The 24,778-nt window shown below is 52.5% G+C and overlaps 1 protein-coding gene across 2 annotated transcripts in view; it reads left to right on the top strand.

Moving 5' to 3' along the window:
• Positions 1-24,778, top strand: part of HDLBP (high density lipoprotein binding protein) — a 38,051-nt gene that overhangs the window by 10,734 nt on the left and 2,539 nt on the right. Inside the window, exons 1-25 of one of the 2 annotated variants that reach the window (XM_068421033.1) lie at positions 3,544-3,616; positions 7,690-7,757; positions 8,290-8,402; positions 9,327-9,481; positions 10,019-10,234; positions 11,900-12,106; positions 12,565-12,780; positions 13,606-13,812; positions 14,023-14,130; positions 14,689-14,793; positions 15,233-15,311; positions 15,984-16,123; positions 16,428-16,532; positions 16,793-16,906; positions 17,237-17,323; positions 17,491-17,622; positions 17,924-18,142; positions 18,998-19,219; positions 19,450-19,668; positions 20,381-20,519; positions 21,224-21,369; positions 21,996-22,100; positions 22,835-22,969; positions 23,532-23,675; positions 23,852-24,037. In XM_068421033.1, the coding sequence (XP_068277134.1) occupies positions 8,327-8,402; positions 9,327-9,481; positions 10,019-10,234; positions 11,900-12,106; positions 12,565-12,780; positions 13,606-13,812; positions 14,023-14,130; positions 14,689-14,793; positions 15,233-15,311; positions 15,984-16,123; positions 16,428-16,532; positions 16,793-16,906; positions 17,237-17,323; positions 17,491-17,622; positions 17,924-18,142; positions 18,998-19,219; positions 19,450-19,668; positions 20,381-20,519; positions 21,224-21,369; positions 21,996-22,100; positions 22,835-22,969; positions 23,532-23,675; positions 23,852-24,037 (3,462 nt within the window). In that variant the 5' untranslated portion in view covers positions 3,544-3,616; positions 7,690-7,757; positions 8,290-8,326. Of the gene's footprint in view, positions 1-3,543; positions 3,617-7,689; positions 7,758-8,289; positions 8,403-9,326; positions 9,482-10,018; positions 10,235-11,899; positions 12,107-12,564; positions 12,781-13,605; positions 13,813-14,022; positions 14,131-14,688; positions 14,794-15,232; positions 15,312-15,983; positions 16,124-16,427; positions 16,533-16,792; positions 16,907-17,236; positions 17,324-17,490; positions 17,623-17,923; positions 18,143-18,997; positions 19,220-19,449; positions 19,669-20,380; positions 20,520-21,223; positions 21,370-21,995; positions 22,101-22,834; positions 22,970-23,531; positions 23,676-23,851; positions 24,038-24,778 lie in introns of those variants that run through there. The other variant, XM_068421032.1, reaches the window with a different exon arrangement.

Raw genomic sequence — 24,778 nt, 5'->3', positions numbered from 1 at the left:
CTCTGCAGGTGGTGGGGTTGCATTAAGTACAGCCGAGGGGCAGAATTTAGCCTACAGAATGATTTCTTCCTAGTACTGATGTGTGAATGGGGAAGAGGGGTGTCTGACTTGCATGTCCCTGGCAGTTTCCGTCCTTGTGGTAAAGAAAGAAAATCTGGTCGCAGAGTCACTGAGACATAAGCAATGTGGACTCACGTTCAGTTGGGTTTTATGACAAAACTTTTTTCATTCTCTTAGCAGAAGGGTCTATATAATTTGACCCTTAATTTCAATTTAATAGAGGTTTTCCTGTAGAAATAAAAACATTCTGTTGGAAGATCCCATGGCAAGCCATAGTGATAGCTGTAGAACCGAGAGGCTTATCTTGCTTGCTTTGGCTGAGAACCCAAGTACTCTCTGGCATACAACTGCCCTGCATCCCGAATCCTCTTCCGCTTCTTTTTCTAGTATGATCCATAGTATTCCCCCACCCCTTTTCTCTTCACGCCACTGGTGGGGGATGTGCTGAGATGCTTTCAAGGGCAGTTCTTTTGTGGTGTTCTCTGACTTCAGTGTGTGGGATAAGCACCCAGAGTACAAAAAGGGCGCTTATTGGTACAGTTTTGGAGATGTGGAGTTGTATTTAACAGGAAATAAAAGTCAGAGCACACACTTTGGAGCATACTTGGATTGCTTTCCAAATAAGGCTTGCAGTTTCTGGCAGGAAAAAGAGGGATCTCTTCTAACAACAGAAAATAAGAACAGGCTAGAAGAAATCCTTTGCAAAATCCTAGCTTAGCAGAGGGTGAATGTGCCAGGAAAGACCAACCTTTTTGTGGTCTTTGCTGCAGTGGTTTAAGGAGCTGAAAGTTTCCTCTCCCTTCCCCAAGAGTCCTGGGGCGGTGTGATTATGGAAAGCTTCTTAACTCCTCAACCTGTGCTTTCACACTGGTGAACACGTGTTCCAAAAACCCAAACCTGTTCAGTATTAGTCTTATCTCTGTGTGCGTTTCATATTTTTGCCGGTCCCGTTTCTGTGTCCTCCCTCAGACTGGTGATAGAAGCGGCCAATTTGATAAGCCGTGGAAACTACCTATAACCCTTGTGGGCAAGTGGATAGAACAGGCACCAAGCAGCCCCTGCAGACCTCGCTCCGCCCGTACCCCGTTGCCTTACTGAAGAAGAGGGATGGGGTGGGATGTGGGTGGTCGATGTTGCGCTGGCAGGAGGAGCAGCAGGTTGAAATAGGCCTCTTAGCACCCTCTAAATGTGCTTTTGTCCGTGCACGGGACACTTGTGTACTTACTGAATGTGGGAGGAATGGTGAGCTCTTCCTGCCACTACCCTCTTCCCCCATAGATCTCCCTCTAAGGAGAACAGCCCGTGACAGGTTTCCTTCAGCAGAAATCATTATTTGAGGGTGGCACACAGTGAGATGCTCTAGGCCTTCCAGTAACTTCTGGGCCTGGCAGGCTTCTCTCCCACCACTTGCAGCTGCAAATAAAGAGCTACAGAAACACGCAGGGAAGATTCCCTCCTAAACAGTCGTGGAGAGGAGATTGTGCTAAAAGCCAGGAACCCATAATGCCCTAGCAACAGTGCATAGAGCAGGAGAGGGGCATACGGTTGTCCCATAGGCACGAGGTGGCACATCCCCGCAGAGGGCCCCTGCTGAACCAGCTAATGAGATGGAGTTGAGGGAGAAGGATGTTGGTGTTTCGGTAAGATGCTCTAGGCTGGGGGTTGTGATGCTCCTCTGGCACAGGGGATCGCGGTACTTCCCCGTGTCAGAGTTAATTGGATGCAGGGAAGTCAGAGTGTTGAGAGGAGGCTGCTCGCTTTGCGCTGGGGAGATAAAACACCAGGGAGCGAAAGCACCAGAAAAGCATCACGCACCTCGAGCGGCGTTCAGAGTGCTGCGCTCCAAGTCCCAAATAACAACCCGTCCCCACGCTCCCAGCTGCTGCCTGGAAGCAGAAGTGGCCAAATCCTGGAGGTGCTGCGGTTTGCCCGCGTCCCCAGAGCTCTGCTTTTGCGTGAGTCTCGGTAGGCACCAGCCTGCTCGCGTGTGTCTTACGGGGTGCTGCTGGCATCCGCAGCCTGGATGTTTTTTGTCGGAGGAGCCTGAGCCAGCTCATGGAGCGCATGTGACGTGGCAGCAGCGGTTGCTGCCTTTCTGTGCGGCAGCCCCGTGCTTGGAGCCGTATCCCTGCATCCTCGCAGAGACCGACAGACTTTTTGAGGAGAGGCCGGGATGGGGTGGGGGGGGGGGGAAGATGGATCGTTGTGGTGCCTGGGCAGGGTGACAACTCTTCTCCTCCTCCCTTTAACGTACTTCCTGATTTCACCCACAAGTGTATTTTTATTGACAGTGGTAAATTGTTTGTGTCAAAAAGTTCAAGTGCTTTAACGGTGTCCTCCCAGCCGCAGGATTAAAGGAGGAAAACCAGAGAAGTCTCCTCCTCTTGTTCAATAATAATAAGTAATCATAATTTTACTGAGGGCTAAATACCATCCATGTTTCCATAAATACAGCACATGAATATCTCTAACAATTACTGCATGTAATCAAAAGCAGTTATTCCAAAGACCTCAAATTTCTGCCGTCAGAGCTCCACAAAGCAGGTTCTTGCATTTTGTTTGCCAGGGTCTGGGAGAGAGCAGGGCGTGAATGAGAAAACCAGTCACTGAATGCGAGTTATGAATGATGAGGAAAATCAGTCCACTGTAGGAAAATGGGCAGAGGCTGAGCTAATGCAAAAATCAGTTCGAATTCCGTGTATTTTTACACTGATGTGACTTTTTTTTCCCTTCAGTTCCCTGAGGGTGCAGGGCTAATAATTAAAAACATCTATATTGCACAAACTTTAATAAACATCCTCTCTGCAGGAAAGGAGGGTATTGTGCTTGCTGCCTTGCCTTTCCCCTCACTCTTCCTCATGTCCAAATTAGAGATTGGAATACAGCGAGGGGCTCTTTGAGGGGGGATTTTTTTAAAATCTCGCTCTTACCTTACCCCTTTTCCTCTCTGCAACCTCAGCATGGGGTAGCTGCAGCTTTGTGCAGGAGGAGGAGGAACCACTGGTTCCTCTGCACTGGTGGGACAGGGTGGACGCCCCAGGTGTTGCTGCTCTCCGGTGCCAGCCGCGGTTTTAACCCTGCTCAGAGCCCTCCTGAGCCGCTCCAGCTCACTAACCCGGTGTGGAACCGGCCTCAGCCAAGCAGAGTCGGTAATTCTCAGCCCTGGGGAGCTGAACTGACTCCCGGGGCCCGGGCGGGCTCGGTTCTGCAGCAGCAGCTCTAGCCCTCGCGTCCCCCGGAGCCGCCGGGCCACGGGCACTTTCTCCACGTGAATCCGGTGCTCACGGCCGGGGCCCTTCCCGCGGGTGGGAGCCTGGGGCGGGGAGCGGCTGGCGCCTCAGCCCCCGCGGCTCTCCTCCCTCGCCGGGCCGCTGCCCCGCTCCGCCGCGGCGGGCAGGCGGCGGGGCGGCCCCGCCGGGAAGGGGCATGTCCCGCTGACGTGCGGGCCGGGGATTGGCAGCGGCCCGGCCTATATAGGCGGCGGGGCGGGCGGCGCGCCGCTCTCCCAGGAGCGCTCCGGTTCTCCAGCAGGGCGGGCGAGCGGGCACCGGCCGGAGTGAGTCACGGGGGACGCGGGGGCGGCCCCTCCGCCGCGGCGCCGACGTGGAGGCTGGCGGGGCGCGGGGGGGGCGGCCCGGCCCGGCCTCGCTTCCTCCCCGTGGGCACCGACGTGTCGGCGCCGCCGGGAAACTCCGGGCCAACTTCCCGCCGGCCGGGCCGGGCCGGGCCGGGCAAAGTCCGGCGGGTGCCGCTCGGGGAGGCGGGCAGCCGGGGTCCGGCGTGCGGCGCCGTCCCGGGGCCGGGCTGATGGGGACACGGGGGTGCGTGGGGCCGGGGCGGCTCGGGCCGGGGCGCGGCGTGGTCCCTCTCGCCGGGAGGAGAGGGGGAGCGGCGCGGGTCGGGGCGGCTCCACGTCGTCCCCAGCGGTCGGAGGGTTTGCGCCTGGTACGAGCCAAAACGGCCGGCGGCGGATCGGCCCGCGGAGCGCCGGCGGCGGGCAGCCTTTCCCCGGCTCGCGGGGGCCGAACGGCTCCGCTCCTGTCGTGACCAGCGGGGCGAGCGCCCCGGCCCCGCTCCCTGGGCCACCGGCGGAGGCGAGCGGGCGTCGGGAAGGTGCTACCGCCGTGCCCGCCCGGCCCCGCGCGCGCCTCGCTGCCGCCACCAGCAGCTTTCCGGTGGCCGCGGGGCCGTGCTCGGGGGCTGTCACCGGGCCCCCCGCCGCAGCACCTTTCCCCCGGCTTGCGGCCGCCCCCGGCCTGCAGCCCGCAGGGCCGCGCCGGGCTGCGGCTGCCGCTGCCCCGCCGTGCTCCCGGCCCCGCACGGGCAGTGCGTTGGGGCTCGCCCCCCGCCCCCGTCCCGCGCGGGGGTCGCGGGTGACAGCGGGGCACGGCCGGGCCCTTTAAGGGCGCCGCCCCGCCCCGCCGCGCCGCCCCGCCCCCGGTGCCGGCAGTGCTGAGGTGGCGCTGGCGGCGCCGCCTGCCCCGGCCTGGCCCGGCCCGGCCTGGGGGCCCGGCGGCTCCCCCGCCCCGCCCCGGCCTGCCGCGGCCGAGCACTGCGGGGGAAGCGGGCCCCGGCGGCCTGCCCGCTGCCCGTGCCCTTGTCCCGGGGAAGGCGGGCGCGGTACAGGCCTGCGCGGGCCGGCAGCCCTGCTCGGTGCGCGGCCGTGGAAGCCAGGCCCTGGTGAGAAGCACCGGCGGGGCCTGCCCCGCTCGGGGCCGGCCAGCAGGACGAGGGCGGGTGCACGTTCTCCTTGGCTGGGCAGGCGCAGAGCACCTCCCGTCCCAGGGCAGGACGGGGCGGGGTGGGGGGGACATGGCATCAGGGGACAGGGCAGGTGTAAGTCTGGCTGCGCCCAAGGCACCAGCTGCGTTGCGCTCTCAGACGTGCTGCTTCAGGAACGGGTGCGAAGGGAAAGGCTCCATCCCGCCGCGCAGCAGCCATCCGCCTGTGTCATCCCCCCAAAGCCAAGGGCCCTCGGCCCTCAGTGCCTGGCAGAGCCAGTCGGTTTTCAGAAAGCCGGTATTTTCACTCGGGACCACTCATCTACCAAGAGATCACCCTGCCCTGCGTGACCATCTGACAGGACAGTGGCTGCCGCAGCCAGCCCAGCCCTGTTGCCATGTGTCATCCTAGCTGCGTCTGATTTTAGTTACCTCGATTAACAAAACGCTTATAATTTCATTAAATATAGTTTTAAATAACGCATAACTGATGTTTCTGTCCTCAAGTACTGATTGTATTGGCAGCGTAACTCACGACTTTACTTTTGTTTCTCTTCATACAAATGTTTCCCGTGTGGTTAGGCCTGGCCCTTACTGGATGTTATTTTTAGGATGATTTCGTTCTCTTTATTTTAAGTGCACTTTAGACTTCTGAAACTTTTTGGCGCACAAAGCCGGTGCTACAGACGGCGTATAAACTAGACAGCTTAAAACCTGTTGACCCAGTCAGCCACACACTGGCACTGGCATGTGACCTTAGTTTCAAAACCTAAAGTGGGAAGTCAAGGAGGTGTAGGCTCCAAATGCGATGCCTGAGCTGCTGGTTTTGATGTTACATTTAAAATACCATTCTGATGGCCGCCTCCGATTTTGGCCAGAGATGAATCCCTGAGGCCTGCAATATTCCAGATGTTTGGGGTTAGTGGAGACCAAGAGCATTTGTCCTTAGCTTGCTGTATGGGTGACGAAGCAGAAATTCATACGGATAAACGCTGCCCTTAGATTTCTCTTTGAACGCCTAGGTCTGCTCTGAGATGGAGGCTGCAAGGAAGATCTCTGCAGCTGGTGTGGCCACAGCGAAACCAGCAGCTGTGCCTTGAGGTCGTGGCTCACAGGCAGGCGCTATATTGGGTGTCATTCGCTGACTTCTCATCCTTACCCTCCTCTGAGGAGCAGAACACGTGCAAGATGAGCCAGGTGTTGCTCTCCTGAGAAATGAGAGTTGCGAGCACATCCATGCCGTTAGCGAGGCTCTAGCCAGACCTTGGCAGCTGCTTGTGATGTCTAGGATGCTTCTTGTTCCTGTTCACAGCTTGCCGTGAGGTGGTGACACCCTCGGCAGCGACCCAGCGGGCTGGGGGAGCCGATGGCTGCAGGCCTCGCCGCAATGGTCCGGGACAGGTGCCGTGCCGGTAACGTGCTTCCCTTGGTACTGCGGCAGCTCGAGCCGCGCGGTTGTGTACCACGGACGTGTAACCACGCGTTACACCGTGGCGTAACCATGGACAGCGAGGAGAACTGGGATGTTTCTCTGAGGTCAGGTTACTGGCCACGCTTTCATGTATACCAGGAAATGCCTTGCAGGGCCTCTGCGTGCTTCAGGCAGCGTGGCTGGCTGTCCGCCCCGGTCGCTGCCACCTCGCCGTGGCAGATCGTTGCAGGATTAATTGCAACATTAGCTCTGTTGCTTTGATAGCGCGGGTGGTGTTGCCTTGTGCCTGGTAAGAGGCGTGTTGAAGTCGGGGAAAATGCTCTGGCCTTCGCTGAGGTGCAGACCAGGCCTGCATGGCCCAGTTGCGTTGCTGCTGTCCTTGTTCTTCCCTCCTCTCCCTCTGCCGCTGTCGCCTTCCCTTATTGTGTCACACCATAAGCGCGGTGTGTGACACCACATCAGCGACGCTGTGTTTTTGGGAGCCTCTTCTGGCGCGTTGGGAGCTCAGAAGTGGCGACTGTCAGTTCACTGAAGAGTGTCACTTTGCTGTTCAGAAGAAAGTCCGAGCAGCACTGCAGGGCTTGTGTGGGAGAGGGGCCTCTTGTCCCGTGGGCCACTGGATTTTAGGAGAGTGCAAGCCCTGCAAGAGCACACGTAACCTCTGGGGGGAAATGTGGGGAACTGTTGTACGTCTGGCAGAGGGTGTACTGTACCACCACCTACATTTTTACTTACATTCCTAAACACATCTTCGGTAAATCTGCAGATCCACATACAGGAGATGTAGAGCTCCCACCAACAGTGTATTTTTTCTCCTGGTTCCATCTTGTGTATGCGTTTAAAATAGTCCATGTAATCCAGCGTGCGTTTTGTTCTTCTGACTTGCAGACTTAGGCCTGGAGACAGAGTTCAGTGCCTGGTGCGTGATCTTATTACAATAAAGAATGAAGAGGTGGACTGACCAGCAGCTGTGCATGGACAGCCCTGAGTGTTTGCCTTAGTTTGTGAGGATGTCTCTGTTGATTCACCCGAGCTCCGCTAAACGACATTCCTAACTTCTGACTGATGGCAGTGGTGTTGGCAGGTTTTCAGGTTGTTAGTCTCCTCTGACTAGATGTTGATGCTCTTGCTTGCTGAAATTTCATGTCTGTCTTGCACATCTGTTATTAATTGACTGTATTTTTGCCTGATGCTGAATGGCTGCTCTTGTAGCCAGTGCGATGAAAGAGTAGCTGCTCCAGGCTCCCTGCTGTGAGGTTTAAGTACATTGTGGTGTTGCCTGTAGCTCTAGTAAAACATGACAGGTAAAGTATGGTGAGATGTGACTCAGTATGAGAACACATTGGATAGGGTGTGAGTTCGAAACACCGTACTGGTGGTGCTCTTTTGACAGTCACAGTAGCGGAGGTGTCATGTTTTCCTGTTGTCTTGGAGCGCTCACATAAATATATACGTATTTTTTTTTTTCCTATAAAGCAAAAGCTGGCAGGCTGACAAACGGGCAGCTTACAGGACGGACTCTCTGGCTACTGACCATTTAGCTGGTAAGTTCTTATTTTGGGAGAGCCAAAGATCTTGCTGTTGCTGAGCTTGCTTATCAGAGTGGCTTTTGAGTGTATCCCTAAGTTCAGGCACCGCAGTAAGTCTTTTTCAGCAAGAGGCAGCATCCTGGGCCCTTTTTGTTTTCTCTCTGGGGTCACACAGCGGTCTTGGACTGACTATCCAGACCTTTGGATACTCATTTAAAAATTGCACACCATGAATAATTGATAGATTAATTAGAGTATGCTTTAACAACTTCTGGTGGCCCCCTTTCCAGTGACCTTCTTAGGTTGCACATCCTCTGCCTTCTTAATGAGGAGCTCTGGTTTTGGTGACCACTGTGCTGTGAGGAAACATCCCCCCTGAGTTCCTGTCTGATTCAGCAAGGGAACTGGGCAGCCGACTGGCACTGTAGGTGCTTTTCAAGAGGCTGACTGGGAAGGTGCTCAGTAACACACATTTTGTCTGCCTGGAGTGACTTCTGTGCATCTTGAATGGTGTTAATGATAGTGTTGCCACCTCTGTCTCTTCCAGTGGCATACCCGGATTGTGTGTGGGTGGGAAGTCGACAATGAGCTCCGTGGCAGTTTTGACCCAGGAGAGCTTCGCTGAACACCGCAGCGGCCTAGCTCAGCAGCAGGTGAAAGGTGAGAAAGCAGTTGAGTTCCTGTGCTGTGCCTCTGAATACAGGCTGCACAGGCAACGTTCCTTGCTGTCACCCAAGCTCGTTCCACGTGTCTGGTTCCCCACGAGTGTGCAGACATTGCATTCTCCATTCCTCGATCGGTGGCCCCCCAAACTCTGGCTTTCCACCAGCAGCAGCACAGTGGTGATGCTGCACAGTGCAGGGCCAGGAGGAGGCAAGCCTCAGCTCGCCGCAGAGCTCTGGCTAGCAACGCTGTCAGCTCTGGGACGGGGCATATGCAAGAATGGGGCATATTGGGCTACGAGAGCGCCTCATGGGATCAGTGTGCTGGGCTGTCATTTCCTTCCTTTGCTCAGCCAGGTGCTGGGGAAAGTCAGTATAACTGTATTAACTGGCTCACTGGTGGGTTTCGGCCCCCATCCTCCAGCTGCGAGCACGGCCCAGTGCATAACTGAGTCAAACATAAGGTACAGGCTTTCCCTGCGCTCTGCCCTAACTATGGCGCTTCTCTCTGCCTTCCTCCTAGGCGTGTGTTTGTCTTCTCCCCGCCTGACCTGCAGCCTTGCTCTGTTCCTTTCACTTCTTTCTGCTCAGCCTCTTTTCCCCTAATTAAGCACCTGTTGACAAAGTTGGCAGTAACATGCTGTTTGCTGCCACCGTTCGCTTGCACGTTCGCTTCCTGCATCCGTAGTGCCAGCTCAGACAAGGCTGGTTGTTCGTGGCACCTACTGCAGTCTGTGCTGTGCTGAGGTCAGTTGTGCTCCAGACTTGGCTGCTCCACCAGCGTAACTATAATAGGATTAATAGCAGTGCACAAGCCATTTGCTCTGCCTTGTTAGTGGTGCCTAAATACAATTGTGCTGCCTATGAATAGGGGCATTTCTGCGGGGAGAGCATCACATTGACCCTGTTTGCTTCACTCCAGTTACAGCTTTAAACTCTGAAGAAGAGAATGATCCTCCAACCTACAAGGAAGCCTTCCCTCCGCTCCCTGAGAAAGCACCATGTTTGGAAGCTGCCCAGGAACCTGCTGGGCCCTGGAGCAAAATCCGACCCATAAAGGCTTCTGTCATCACTCAGGTTGGTGGGCGTGGGTGTCTTATCTCCCTTCTTTTCCTCCTTCCAAAAAGTAGGTGAAGTGCAGCTTTCCCTGGAGTATGAAATCCTTGGTGTGTCAGATTGACAGCCTCTGTGCTTTACTTTACCCTGGGGCACGAGGAGGACTGCAGCTGAGAGCTAGGACTGCTCTGGAGGGGAGGGATGCGTTGGAAAACTGTCCAGAAAAAGCTCTGCATCCCTGTTCCACAAATCACTGGAGCAGGCCTGAAGGGAGGATTGCAGAATTCACATAGTGAGCACTAATCCGTTAAAGTGCTCCCCCCGTAGCTTAGCGCTTTTGCCTGCCTGGTGTAGTTCAGGAAGACACCCCAGTGTGAGGCAGACCCCTGCTGTGCGCTCGCACCTTCCCTGATGCCTCCACTGGAAAGGGTTGCACAAACCTGGGAGCTTAGTGTGCCAGTCAAGTCCAGTATGGCAATAAGAGGGGGAGGCACTGGCAATCCAAAGCATACTGACCGCTTGTTCTGCCCTCCTTGTATCTGTCCTGTGGCTGAGCAGGTGTTTCATGTGCCACTGGAGGAGAGGAAATACAAGGACATGAATCAGTTTGGAGAAGGCGAGCAGGCCAAGATCTGCCTTGACATCATGCAGAAGACAGGAGCTCACCTGGAGCTGTCTCTCGCAAAGGACCAGGGCCTTTCCATCATGGTCTCTGGCAAGCTGGAAGCCGTCATGAAGGCTCGGAAGGAGATTGTCGCTCGGCTGCAGACTCAGGTGAGGGCATCTAACTGTTTCTCACTTCATCTTTGCTCTTCCCCAAGACTCGCAAATGCTTTGAGACCCTTGGGCGTGTGCGCTTATAAGCCGATGAGGTGTTATTAGATGACTAATTCAGCTTTGCCATATATTTTCAAAGCAGACAATTGGCAATTTGGAATGGAAATGAGTCTTAAAATAGGGTTCGAAGCTAATTACAGGCCGTGGTGTTGCATGAAGGGTGGAGTCTGCAATCTCTAAACACTTGAATTGCAAAGAGTGACTTTGTGCTGAGGTGCTGGTGCCAGAGGGGGTGCAGGCCCCTCACACAAAGCTAGTAGTGTGTCAGAACAGGACTGTGCTTTCTCTGAAGTCTTTCAGAAAAGAATGTGGAGGGATGGGAGAAAGAAAAGTAGGAAGAAGAAGTCCTCCTGAAAGCTTCAGGTCAGGGTTGTGGGTTGTGTAACTCAAGCCACACTGGTAAGGAGCCACAGCCCTGTTGTTTCGGTTGCTTCTTTCAGTCCTCTAGGTTTTGATTTCTTCCCTTCACATCCTTGAGTTCATAATGAAGATGGTAGTTCTTGTTAGGCTGTATCACAGCCAGGTCTCACAGCGTGTTTTAAAGTGTAACGTCAAAGGTGTTTAATGCAGTAGTTAATACCATATCTGCTTAGGGCTCTTCAGCCCGTGTGTCATACCCTGCCAGAGGGATGAGAAAGGGACAAACTCTACGTAATGTACATCTGAAAAAATAATTCAGGTCGTACTGTCACAGCTCCATGACCCACTGTCCTCAAATTACACCTCCTACTGCCCTGGCCCCAGGTCTGAAAGGTGTGTCTGTGTTGCCAACTTCTCCTAGGCTTGGCTGGCTTCAGCACAGGGACACAGGGTTGAAGAGTCACACCAAGTGATCTTTTTTTGATTCCACACCCCCCCGCATTGGAGCTTGAATTTTAAGTGTCTAATTACTGTTAGTAGTTACATATTCACAGGCGTCAAGAGCATGGTAGCAATCGTAAGCTACCAGGTCAGTAAAAACTCAGTGAGAAGGGAAGAAGTCAGGAATCCCTGTTACAAACCAGCCCTTTAATGGGAGATTGAGAGAAGCTCTTGAGACCCCTTTTCCAAGAGGGGCCTTCTAGAAGCAGTCCCAGGAGCAGCATGTGCTACATTGGAGACACCTTAGTGCTTAGTAGCAGTAAGCATCTCCTAGCTGTCTGCCTGCTGGAATAGGTTTCTGGTGTTGTATTTCTGTTTCCTAGGAGTCAGACTGTGTCTTGTTCTCTGTAGCCTTGGCAGCAGATGTCAGAGTTCATATAAACTCCACCCATGAGCCATCATCTCAGTTGCTGTCTGGTACTGCTCCAGTGTCTCACACTGGAGGATAGGCACCTCCTCATCTCTGCCTAAAGGCCTTTGCTAATTCAGAGTACTACTCCTCCACAAACAGAAGGATTTTGAGGGTAAGGTGGCTTTTAGACTCCTGGTGTCCAGGCACTGTATATCAACTCTTCTGGTACAGTATCAGTCTTCAGACAGAATGTGCTGGGAAGGCATTGTGTTTGCTCCTCAGTGGTACCGCTAAGCAGCATCTAACTTGCTTTCCCTGGCTCTGTTCCTGTGGGTCTGCCAGCACAGGCAAGGAAGGGTTCTCACAGATGCTTGGTTCTTGTGTTGCAGGCTTCAGCGACAGTTGCCATCCCCAAGGAGCACCACCGTTTTGTCATTGGAAAGAATGGCGAGAAGCTGCAGGACCTGGAGCTCAAAACTGCAACCAAAATCCAGATCCCCCGCCCGGATGACCCCAGCAACCAGATCAAGATCACCGGCACTAAAGAAGGGATTGAGAAGGCCCGACACGAGATCCTGCTTATCTCTGCTGAGCAGGTATTTCAGTGCTCTCATGGCATGAGCTGGACAGCCATTTTGCTTCTCCATGGTGTATTAGATGTTTGTAGCTACCATGGCCACAGTCAGTGGCTAATATGTTAGTCTAAACGGAGACGTATACTGTGTCACTGGCTGTGTGAGCACTACTGCCAGGTTCTGCAGCTTCTGGTTCTCCATTTTGTCCGTTTCTGAAGTCAAATAACCATGTTTTGTATTTGAAGTGAACCATATTAGATGCCAGCTGAGCTAAGGCAGGAGATTACAGAGGTGAATATCGTAAATCAGCAACAGCAGTACTTGTAGATTGAAAGGGATGGAGATCTACAAGCCTGCAAACTGGAAAGGGTGCTTGGGCCAGAGTGTCAAGCAAGACAGCACTGGGAACGTAGCTGTGTCTGGCAGAGACCGTAATACGGAGCGCAGTTCCCACCGAGGTCTGTTCTGGGCTCTTCCAGGATAAGCGTGCCGTGGAGCGGCTGGATGTGGAGAAAGTGTACCACCCCTTCATCGCTGGCCCTTACAACAAGCTGGTGAGCGAGCTCATGCAGGACACAGGGACACGTATCAACATTCCTCCACCCAGCGTCAACAAGACAGAGATAGTCTTCACAGGAGAAAAGGAGCAGCTAGCCCAGGCCGTGGCTCGTGTTAAGAAGATCTATGAGGAGAAGGTACGGATGGTTCATAAAGCTTCCCACCTTCCCCCCCACCTGCTCATAGTCCCTCTTCCCTTCTTCTTGTTTGTGCATCCCTCTGTTGCGTCCTCCTCACGTCAGCTCTGGCTCAGCAGCCCTTGAGGTACATGGCCCTGGAGCTTACCATTTCCTCACTGAGCAGAGTGGGACTTGGGGTGATGCTACCAGGGAGGTGACAGTTTTCTCACTTTTCTGTGTCATGGGAATTAGCAGACCAGAAAGAGCTCCCCTGGCTCTTGTTCACACAGGTGCCACTAAGGAAGGAAGGAAGTGTGAAGTCTACAGTGGTGCCCAGCAGACAGTAGCATAGTTGCTACATAAGTAGAAGTTGCTGAAGAGTGAATTTCACTCTAGTTTATTTTCCACAGCCAGCGTTGCTGTGAATATCCTTGTTGTGGGTCGTTGGGCTGTTTTTCCTCCTGGTTAGCTCTGTATTTGTACCAGTCAGGATTTCAACAGAGATAATCAGCTTATAGCCTAGCAGCCTGCGTGGTGTTGCATTGCAGTACTGCCTGGGGGACAGCTGGGCGTTGAGCAAGTGAGTATGTGGTCTCTTCCGTGTAGTGTCGTGGGGAGCTTAACCCAGAACACTAGTTTTGCACTTCACCTGTGAATTTTTGAGCGCAAGGCTTTCTGTAGGCAGGGACCCAAAGGGTGCTAGGGTACTGCAGAACCACTGTGCTCACATGTGCTTTGCTCTTTCCTGGGTGCAGAGTTTCACTGCATCTTGTCCCTCTTCCTTTCGCTCTTGTCCTTCCCTGCCCCCTTGTGATTGATGCCCCAGTGCCTCTGCCCCTACAGAAAAAGAAGACTACAACCATTGCAGTGGAGGTGAAGAAGTCCCAGCACAAGTACGTCATCGGCCCCAAGGGGAATTCCCTGCAGGAGATCTTGGAGAAAACTGGAGTCTCTGTCGAGATCCCACCCACTGACAGTAGCTCGGAGACGGTGATACTGCGAGGCGAGCCTGAAAAGCTTGGGCAAGCATTGACTGAAGTCTATGCAAAGGTACTGACGAGATGGGCTAGGCCTTTGAAAGTCCCAGAAAGATACATCCACGAGCGCTGACGGGTGTAGGGGTCTGATCTCTGTTGGGCTGTTAGAGATGCAGCTTAGAAGTCAATACAAAGGGTGCAACACGGGAATTGGAACCGAATTTTTGCGAAGGCTTCTTCCAGTCTGCCCATCAAACAGCTTCTCTGTTTTTCTGTCTCTCAGGCCAACAGTTTTACCGTCTCCTCGGTCTCTGCCCCCTCTTGGCTTCATCGTTTCATTATTGGAAAGAAAGGACAAAACCTGGCCAAAATAACTCAGCAGATGCCAAAGGTATGTGTGAGCTGGTTAGCTTAGCACCCTCTGATGTAGAATATTGTTTAGTCCAGATCACTCTTGGTAGAAGGGAGAAATGTGTTCTAGCACGGGTAAAACCAGGGAGGAAATGACACAGATCATAATATTAAGGAGAGCCTCTCTTTTACTGCTGCAAACGCTGCTCATCCTATGTTATTCTCATGGGTTGAGCCCTTCAAAGGAAGCTTTCTGTGGTACTATTTTGAGAATTGATGTGTAAGGATACCTGCAAATGCTGACTTTAACGAGGCTTCTTCCTGGTGAGTTAGAGGATATCTAGAGAAAGGCTAGGTGAGTAACTTCTCCAAAGCCCTTGCAGACTCCAGGACAGCACCAAAGCCTTGGGCTCTAGACACTGTGATACGGCCCAATTTGGAGGTTACCTACCTCTGAAACCATGGGAAGGCTGTGTGTGCTTTGTGGGAGGGAAACCATCTCATAATGGCAGGGATTGGTGGTGTAGGCCTGACTTAACAGCATTGATCTGGCTTGTATCTTGGAAAATTCTTACTGGATTCATTGCTGTGTCTCAAGGTTCACATCGAATTCACTGAAGGAGAGGATAAAATCACTTTGGAAGGACCTACAGAAGATGTGAATGTGGCTCAGGAACAGATTGAAGTCATGGTCAAGGATCTGGTAAGTACTAGTTCCAGTACATAGGAGGAAAGTGGGGAGAGGAAGGGGCAACGGAGCAGAGATGATGAGGTGTGTATCACATCCATACGATGTCTTGACATGCTTAACAGAACTTGTGGAAGACAAGTTGTGTGGCAGGTGGATGAAACCCTCGGTTACGAAGCTCATCCGTAGCGTTCTTAAAAAAACAGCAGCGGGTCTTAAATCTTTCGATGCAGAGGAGGAAGGATTCTCTTTCAGTCGCAGCTGGAGAGTCATATAAGCCCCATTAAATGTTTTGCAAGCGTGGTGCTCTCAGCTCAGACCAGAGGAGTGTTTCTGCTCTAATAGCTTGGAGCTGGCTGCTGGAGAGTCAGTGCTGATATTGGCAGTAGGCAGTAGGGCACCAGACGGGAGCAGTGGTGGCCTGCCCTACCTAGCCCGATACAATTCTTTGTAGATCAACCGGATGGATTATGCAGAAATCAACGTTGACCACAAATTCCACCGACACCTCATTGGCAAGAATGGAGCTAACAGTAAGTGGGGTGCCTTTCTGATCATTCCTGTGCTCGGACTCTCCGTTTCGGTAGATTATATCGGGCTCTGTAGCTCATCCAGTGTGCTGTCTCCATTGCATTTCCTCTGCTCTTCTGGAGTGGTGTTGGCACAAGGAGATCAACGGGCAGTGAGGCCTTGGGATGGCTTTAGTGTGTGTCTTGGGAGGTTGGACAGTGGTGGGATTACTTTACCATGTCCTGGAGGAAATTTTTTTTTTCCTGGTCGGAGAACTGTCTTTTCTTTCTTTCTGAGGTTGCTCTGTGTAAATTACATTTTAGCAGCCAGTTGGGGGTGGTGGAAATCTGCTTGGTGAGTTTCTCCGCAAAAAAAGAATTTGAGATTAGAAATGAATAATCATCTTCTGATCTAAATGTGGTGCTGTTTGGGGAAGAAACAGATGCCTCACTGTGGCAAGTGAACAATTGGCTCTGTAGATGCCGCTGTATTTACTTGTACCGGTTCTTGTGTGGCACAGATCCGCTCTCGCTGAACTCCAGGGTCAAGAGGCACTTTCCCCTGTTTCAACCCCACCCCACTGGCCCCTTCTCAGAGGCTGGTTTACTTCTTAAACAGCCTCTAAGCAGTGATAAGGTGCCTTGCTTCCAAGTCTTGGCCTAGCAGACTGCGTCACCACAGTCCTTGCCTTGAAGTTAACAGGATTAAGGACCTCTACAAGGTGTCTGTGCGCATTCCCCCGGACAATGAGAAGAGCAACCTGATCAGAATTGAAGGAGACCCACAGGGGGTCCAACAGGCCAAGAAAGAGCTGCTGGAACTCGCTTCCCGTATGGTGAGTAGGATGTGGTGCTCGGGAGGCCGCAGGGTTTGGGCTCTTAGGTTCCCTCATAACCTTCTGGTGCAAATGTGCGCCCCTTGCCCGCTTAGCACTTGGATCTCATGACAAGCGTGAGTTCCTCTTCACAGATGTCTTCCTCTATTCCCTTGGATACCCCTTCTCTGTCAACCTAGAGTGAATTTTGTCTAGAGGAGAAAAGAGGGACAGTGTTGGCAAGTAAACTGTCAGGCAGCGAACTGGTAGATAAAAGTATGTGGCTCTCCTGCTGAACACTCAACGTAAACTCTCTTCTCATCAGGAAAATGAACGCACCAAGGACCTAATCATTGAGCAGAAATTCCACCGGACCATCATTGGGCAGAAGGGCGAGCGGATCCGGGAAATCCGGGAGAAATTCCCAGAGGTAAGGCTTTCTAGGAGATGAGAAATCTAGAGGGGATATTTCCTACTTAGGTAGTAGCCACATTGTCGCCGAAGTCATAAATTTAGTGGCTCTGTACTAATATGTATGAGAAGATAGGTCTTTTGGCCAGAAGCTGCTGGCATGGTTACCCTTTTCCGAATGGGAAAGGGGATGTGTAGGATCCCCCCAACCTTTGCACGTGTCTAACACGGGAATTCTTGCATTTGCTAGAGTTATCTATAAGTGACCACCTCTTGCAGGTTATCATCAACTTCCCAGACCCTGCGCACAAGAGTGACATCGTCCAACTTAGAGGTCCCAAAAACGAGGTGGAGAAGTGCACTAAGTACATGCAAAAGATGGTGGCAGACCTGGTAAGGGGGACTTCTGTCTGCTGTTCTCTCCTACATACCAGGATAACCCTGGAATAAAGCAGAGCTGTACTGGCTTGGCTAGGGCTGAAACACCTCAAGATGAGGGAGCTGTGGACACTGTTCTGGCAGGATGGGGGCAGGGGGGTAATACCTGTTATTTAAGGGCAATAGGGGAAGGTACTTGCCTTTGCTTATTCTTGCAAGTCTCTCATATAGAGAACTTTCTTGGGCCTAAGCCTGTTGTCAAAAGCTTGTTTATCAAGTTCCTGGGATGGGGCCTCACTTGCCATGACAGTGTAACCTTCAGTTCTCCCTTCCTTTCTCCCTTAGGTTGAAAACAGCTTTTCTATTTCTGTCCCCATCTTCAAACAATTCCACAAGAACATCATAGGTAAAGGAGGTGCCAACATCAAGAAGGTAAGGTATCTTTTCTGTCTCCAGCGCTCATTATGGTCACTGCGTGCAGCTAAATCCCACTCGCTGCTCTCTCCTTCTCATTGGTGATGTCAAATAAAACCTCCAAGGGCTCTTTTCTGACGTGAGACACCTCTGAGATGATTTTTTTTTTTTTTCCTTTGTGGCAGATCCGTGAAGAAAGCAACACCAAAATTGATCTCCCAGCAGAGAACAGCAACTCGGAGACAATTGTTATCACAGGCAAGAGAGCGAACTGTGAGGCTGCTCGCCACAGAATTCTTGCCATCCAGAAGGAGCTGGTAAGTGAAACGACTGGCCTGGTGCCGATGAGGGACTTGAAAATAAGACACAAACACAGAAGAAGCACTTGTAGTGCAGGAGGGCAGGGAGGAGACAAATGTGTCGGTCTGTTCTTGACTCTTACATCTAAGTTTGTGGCTGTTCGTGTGTCAGGAGCAGCCAGTTGCAAACCCCTCTGGTCGGGCTTTCTTACACACAGCTCTGTAAAGCTCCTAGCAGTGTAGGAGCTGGACGGTAAGCAGAGTGGGCGCAAACGCATTTCTGCAGCTTGACTGGCAGCCTGTTACCGTCCTCTCTTAGGCCAACATCACAGAGGTGGAGGTCTCTATTCCTTCCAAACTGCACAATTCCCTCATTGGCGCCAAAGGCCGCTTCATCCGCTCCATCATGGAGGAGTGTGGTGGAGTCCACATCCACTTCCCCACCGAGGGCTCTGGCAGTGACACCGTGACCATCAGGGGCCCAGCCCAGGATGTGGAGAAAGCCAAGAAACAGCTGCTGCACCTGGCAGAGGAGAAGGTGAGCCTTGTCTCACAGGGGAAGGAGCAGATTGTTTTGGCCAGCTGTTTCTTTTCAGAGGTTGAAGTGATCCCATCTGCCTGCTGGGAAACCTCTGGCATCAGACAGCCTAATCCTCTTTTGAGGGATCTGAGTACAGTTTGGCTGATTAAAAGAAAACTATGCTTCCATCCTTGTGACAATGAGTTCTTCCCCTATGGATAGAAGAACTGGCTGTAATGCTGCTCTCTGCAAGCTGGGGATGTACTCAAAGGGTTAAGGCTCCCTGGTCCTGTGGTTTGAATGCTGTTGGGTATCCACACTTCTCTGAAACTGCTTGCTCTGCTTATCTCCTTTCCTTTTTTGTTCATCTCTGAATTCCAGCTCCAGTTCTTCTATTTCACTTCTGTCCAGGTTGGAGAACTTTGGGCTACAAGACCTTGCTCTTGAGTTGTGACTGACTGACTGAGTGGTCATTTTAATAGCAAGAAAAAAACCTTTCTCATATCAGCATGTGAACGTGTTCTCCTGATCAGTTGGTTGCCTCTGCTGCCTGGCTTGCAGCAGTCAGGTAGCAAACGGTTATGCTGTCTTGTGCGAGTGTCATACCCTTCTCCCGGGGAAGTCTTTTCTGCTCATGTTCTCACCAGTCATGCTGAGTGTAGAGTTTGCTTTTCAGCCCTGAGAACATCTTTCAGGTAGTGTTTTTAATTTAAGACACCATATACCTTTTTGACTTCGACAACACGCTGCATCTGCCTTGCTCTTGCAACACTGTGTATGTGGGTGCAGGTAACATACCTACGTGCTTACTGTTGATGCTGATGTGTATTTTCTATATATTGACACGTTCCGTGGGTATCTGACTCCTTTCAGCAAACAAAGAGTTACACCGTGGACCTCCGTGCAAAGCCAGAGTACCACAAATTCCTCATTGGTAAGGGTGGTGGCAACATCCGTAAGGTGCGTGACAACACTGGGGCCCGCATCATCTTCCCAACCTCTGAGGACAAAGATCAGGAGCTGATTACTATCATGGGAACTGAGGAGGCTGTCAAAGAGGCGCAGAAGGAGTTGGAGGCCCTCATCAAGAACCTGGTATGAACTACTTTTTCTGCTTTCTTGCCTATCACTGTAGCAAGATGTAACAAGTCAGTGTGGAGGACTTGCTTGTCCTAAAACCATCTGCTGCCCTTCGTGGGAGTTCGGGAAGATCCTTCTTGCTCTCACTTGTTGGGATGAGGTTGTAAACTGATGGCTGTTGAGTGCAGCAAACTTGTGCTTATCAGCAGGACAGGCAGGGTCAACTGGCCGTTATCTGTTGGCAGGATAATGTGGTTGAAGACTCCATGGTGGTTGACCCCAAGCACCACCGCCACTTTGTCATCCGGAGAGGGCAAGTTCTGCGTGAGATTGCAGATGAGTATGGTGGTGTGATGGTCAGCTTCCCACGCTCTGGCACCCAGAGTGACAAAGTCACCCTCAAGGGAGCCAAGGACTGTGTGGAGGCAGCCAAGAAACGCATCCAGGAGATCATCGAGGACCTGGTATGTCGCAGGAAAGCTGTTTCTTCTATACACTGTTGCCTCGGCAGTGCCCTCCTCAAACCCGCGGTACAGCCAAGCTTTATGTGAACAAGGGCCACGGTAGTTCTGGGATTTGAAGCTTTGCTGTCAACATATAGGGTCTGCAGACTTTAAATCCCAGCCTGGGGAGTGGCAGCTGGCTCCAGAATGGCAATGCTATATGAAGGAATTGCCTCCTCTGACCATCTTCTTGGTTTTTAGGAGTGGAAATAGGAGACCCTTCCTTGGTATGCTTCTAAACATTAAGAGATGGAGCCTTCTTGTGCCTCTCCATGCCTGGCCTTGGGCAGTGGCTGCTCTCTGGGATTTCCTGTGCTGTTAGTATTGTCTTTTGGAAGCAGCCAACTGTCAAACCCGTTCTCTCCCTTTCCTTTCTTCTTTATCTTTTTCCTTTCTTCCAATGCTTTCTCCTCTTCAGGGTAATAGAGAGCTTGAGCTTTGGTCTCAGAAGCCTTTAACATCATGTGTTGGAGGCAGCCTTCTTTAAGAAATCCTCTGATAACTTCTCTGAGAGAGAAAAGATTCTAGGAAACTTTCAGTTCTTCCCCTGCCAGCGGCTGTTACCTTTTCTAACTCCTGGCTGTGTCCGTTATGGATTTCACCGTGCACAAGCACCCTGTTTTCTGGTGTGAAAGAGGCTGCATCGCAATAGAGCAACTCTGCTTTCTCGCAGGAAGCTCAAGTGACAATCGAATGCACCATCCCACAAAAGTTCCACCGTTCCATTATGGGCCCCAAAGGAACCCGGATCCAGCAGATCACTCGGGACTATGGTGTCCAGATCAAATTCCCTGACAGGGAGGAGAACCCAGGTACACCCACGGATGCATGTTCGCGTGGTAGTTGAGGTGGTTGAATGAGTGTAGCGTAGTGTATCAGTGGAGATGTCCTACTTAAAATCTGTGTAGAACTGACCCCAGGTGTTCCCTGAGGTGTCCTTGAATCTGGGCTTAGCATCAGCCTTGCCCTCTTGGGAAGAGGGGACAGTTTGAGGAGGTAAAACTACAAACCTGGTAGTGCCAGGGACCTGCCCTGGCAGAAAGGGCTCTTGCCAGGGTCTCTCTGATCTCTCATGCTGTCATTGCTGGGTGTACTCAGTTCAGCACAGCTGGGGCCTGTTGGCTACTCTGGCCTAGCACCAGCCATCCTTCTGTACCACCCCGTGCTGTGCTGGTGAACTTCCCTGTCAGGGAGGAAACTGCTGGCCTTACTGGTTGCCTCTGCTAATGTCGGAGCGCAGCCGCTGCTGACATAGTGCCACTGCAGGTCCTTCCTGTGCAAGCGAAGGCAATGGCAGTGCTGTGCAGAGAGGCGTGGAGCAGACTGTCTTGGTGGATGTTCTTATTCCAGGCTATGCCATGGTGAGCTGCCTGTGCTAGGAGTAACCTCCTCGTAGCAGTCTATAGTGTCTGACCTCTTGTGGCAAAGCCCAGGCAGAGCCTGAGGATCTAGAGGCGGAGATAATGAGCAAGGAGGGGGCTCTGTGCATTTAACACGAGACTTTCCATGTTTCCAGCCCCTGTTGCAGAGCCAGCTGTACAGGAGAATGGCGAGGAAGGTGGGGAAGGGAAGGATGCAGATCCCAGCTCTCCAAAGAAGTGCGATATCATCGTCATCTCTGGCCGCAGGGAGAAGTGCGAGGCAGCAAAGGAGGCGCTGCAGGTATGTGGCTTTCTAAGCCGCTCAGCCCTGTGATGTGGTGATGCCCTGGTGCCTCGCTGCAGGTTAGTGGTGGTAATAAAAGCTACTCAGTCAAGGCTGCAGTCCAGCTGATCGCTGATGCCAACTGTAGAGGTGGTCTGTACTGCTCAAGGGAAGTCCTCTACTCTCTGATATGGTCTGGCGACTTGAATCATAGTGCCTGACCTTGCAATTGCTAGAGCTTGTAGGCAGCCCCAAGTTACTTGCTATGAAAGCATGACATGCTTGTTTTATGGAGCATGGCTGGAAAGAGAAGGAGTCTGGTTGAGGCTGAATCACTCTAGCTTTAGCAGCCCTTGCCATGCTCCTGTAGTGGTGTTTTCCAAGTCTCTGCTAGATGGAAGCCAAGGATATGAGAACAGCCTGTCCCCAGAGGCGGGGTTTAAGATTGCTTGTATGGAAAAAATGCTTTAACACCCAACAGGTCATCGTGGTGTTCGCAGCTGTTCTTTCTTCCTGTAGAGTTTGTATCCTGACTACAAGGGAATGTGTCTCAGTTCAGCAACACATTCTTTTGGGCAAGTGTATGGCAAGCTGAAAGACAGGAGAAGTCTTTCAACTGGTAAACTGTGCTCCCTCCCCTGCAGGCTCTGGTTCCTGTCACCATTGAGGTGGAAGTTCCCTTTGATCTTCACCGTTACATCATTGGCCAGAAGGGAAGTGGGATCCGCAAAATGATGGATGAATTTGAAGTAAGTTGTTACCCTTCTTCCCATCTCCTCTGTCCCGTGAGTGATCACGTTTGTGGTGGTGGCAGTCTGTTGCAACATACACAGGTCTGTTGTGGCTTGACCATGGAATACCAGCTCTGTAATAAGGAATGAAACCTGTGTGATTTAGTCCCTGGCTCCAGGGCTCAGTAGGTTTCGTGCTGAAGCTGTATGATCGGTGTTGGTGTCATGAGTGTTGCACGACTTGTTTGGTGCCTACAGGGATGCCTCGCCAGTGTGAGAGTTGTTTTCCTCCTAGGCCACGGGAAACAGCTCTGCTGTGCCTGCTCTTTCCAGAGGATTCCCCAGAAGCCCACAGGGACTCTCGGGGCTGATGCAGTTGGCTGCAGACAGCGCTATTGAACATGTCTTTGTTTCCTAGTCTCTCCAGGGCAGCACAGGGACCGCTGGGGGCTGAAGCCCCACAGCAAAACAGTCTGATAATGGCTGAAGAAACAGGCTTCTATTCAAAAACCATCTAGACACAGTCGCAGGCAGCTGACTGTAGGTCGCCCTGCTTGAGCAGGGGGGTTGGACCAGATGATTCCAGAGGTCCCTTCCGACCTCACCTGCTCTGTGATTCTGTGGTTTAGGCTGTCTGGGTGGGAGCTGGTCTTGGTGGCAGGGGAGATCAGCGAGATGCCAACCTGCAGTGATAGGCATCTTGATACAAAACGATCAGTGATGCAAAACAATAATCGCTACTTGTTACTCAGGTGAACATCCAGGTCCCTGCTCCTGAGCTGCAGTCAGATATCATCACCATCACTGGGCTGGCTACCAACCTGGACCGTGCCAAGGCCGGGCTGCTGGAAAGAGTGAAGGAGCTGCAAGCTGAACAAGAGGATCGGGTAAGGCCTGTGCCTGTCCTTCTTCCTTCCAGCCAAACAAGGCTTCAGCCTCTTGGTATTCCTTTCAGAAGCTGCACAGACTCCTGGAACCCCTCACCTTTTAAGAGCACCCTTAGGCGCTCTGCGGGTGTGGAGTGCTCTTAAGTGGGTTACTCGTTTAACATGAACTGACAGGAGAGTTTGGGGATTCTACTTTAGGTAACTTTGGACTGTCCAGGGCTCTATCACACCTTCGTGTGCCTTCGAGACACTGCAGGGTGGGAACCTCACTGTGCTAGGAGTCTCTCTGTACCTATTCTCCTTGAATCCTTATCACAGCTCTGAATAAATGAGGGATGAGTTGGGTGCTTGTTTGCTACTTGTAGTTTCCTGCTGAACTTGGCAAAAGCAAGACGGGTGTCTTGGGTGCTCTTCTGTAGCCACGTACACTCAAGCATGACCCTGCACAATCTGTTCCATGCCTTAGAAGCCAGAAGGAAATGCTGGGACTTAGACGGACATCACTGGACCAGCCGTGGTGTGTTCTCTGCGGTTCTATCTCACTCTGCTTCTCCTGTTTCAGGCCTTGCGAAGCTTCAAACTGACAGTCACTGTGGATCCCAAGTATCACCCTAAAATCATTGGGCGGAAGGGAGCAGTGATCACCCAGATACGCACAGAGCATGAGGTCAACATCCAGTTCCCTGACAAGGATGATGAAAGCCAGGTGAGAGGACAGAGAGGGTGCAAGGAGGGCTGCTAGTTGTCTCTGAGCATAGGAGGTGCAGCATCTTCTTTAGGGCTTTGAACTCCCTGCACTGCCTTTGGATAAGGTGGAAGGTAAAAGGGATTAGCAGGGAGTGGGCTTGCTCATGGTCTCTCACACATGTCCCCGTGCCCCAGGCTCAAGACCAGATCACCATCACTGGCTATGAGAAGAATGCTGAGGCTGCCCGCAGTGCCATCATGAAGATCGTTGGCGAGCTGGAGCAGATGGTCTCTGAGGATGTGACTCTGGACCATCGTGTTCACGCACGCATCATTGGTGCACGTGGTAAAGCCATCCGCAAAATCATGGATGAGTTCAAGGTGAGCGACGGGGCGATGCAGCACAGGTTGGGCTGGGCCTGGGTGGCCAGTGGTGCCGCTTGCTCCTGTGCTAAGAGCTTGGTAGCAGCTTGATGCCAGGGGCTGAGTTCAGGAGTGTGAGGCTCACATCTTGTGGTCCTTGTGTCTTGTGCCTGTTGAGCACCTTTAGCTGGAACAGGCACAACAGAGAAGCCAGTGCTGTCCTGCTTACCTCCAGCTCTGTCACCACAAGCATGTGAGCAGAATCCCTGGGCCAGAGCACCCTGTTATGCCCTGGGCAGCCAGGCTATCTGGTCACCACACCCAGACACTGGCTGAAGCATCCCCACATGACCCCAGCTGTGAGTCACCGTTCTGGGAGCCAGGCAGGGAGGAGGCAGAGCTCTTCCTGGAACACAGCCAGGAGAGGAACCTGGTCGTGCTTGCCTGGTGCTCTGGGTTAGCCCTGCGAACAGCACTGAGCTCTTGTCCTTCTGTGCAGCCCTTTTAGTGGGTTTCTTGCAGACAGAGTCCTGGATGGCCTTCAAAGGGAGGAGGTGGTTATGTCAGCTACTCCCATTACTGGAAGTGGGCAGCCAGGCCTGTTGCTGGGAGGCAGGGGGAGGAGACTCTGCCTGACCCCCTCAGCCTGAGCTTAACTCAAGGAAATCCTCCGGATTTCTTTGTCTCTCCAGGCCACTGTTGACCCCCTTGACTTTGGGAATCTTAAGTCTCAGGGCTCCAGATTTGGCAAAGTCAGCT

Source organism: Nyctibius grandis, chromosome 32, assembly GCF_013368605.1.
Source record: "Nyctibius grandis isolate bNycGra1 chromosome 32, bNycGra1.pri, whole genome shotgun sequence".
Taxonomy (NCBI): Eukaryota; Metazoa; Chordata; class Aves; order Nyctibiiformes; family Nyctibiidae; genus Nyctibius; species Nyctibius grandis.
The sequence above is the reverse complement of the archived record's forward strand: the minus strand, read 5'-3'. Positions and strand labels throughout refer to the sequence as shown.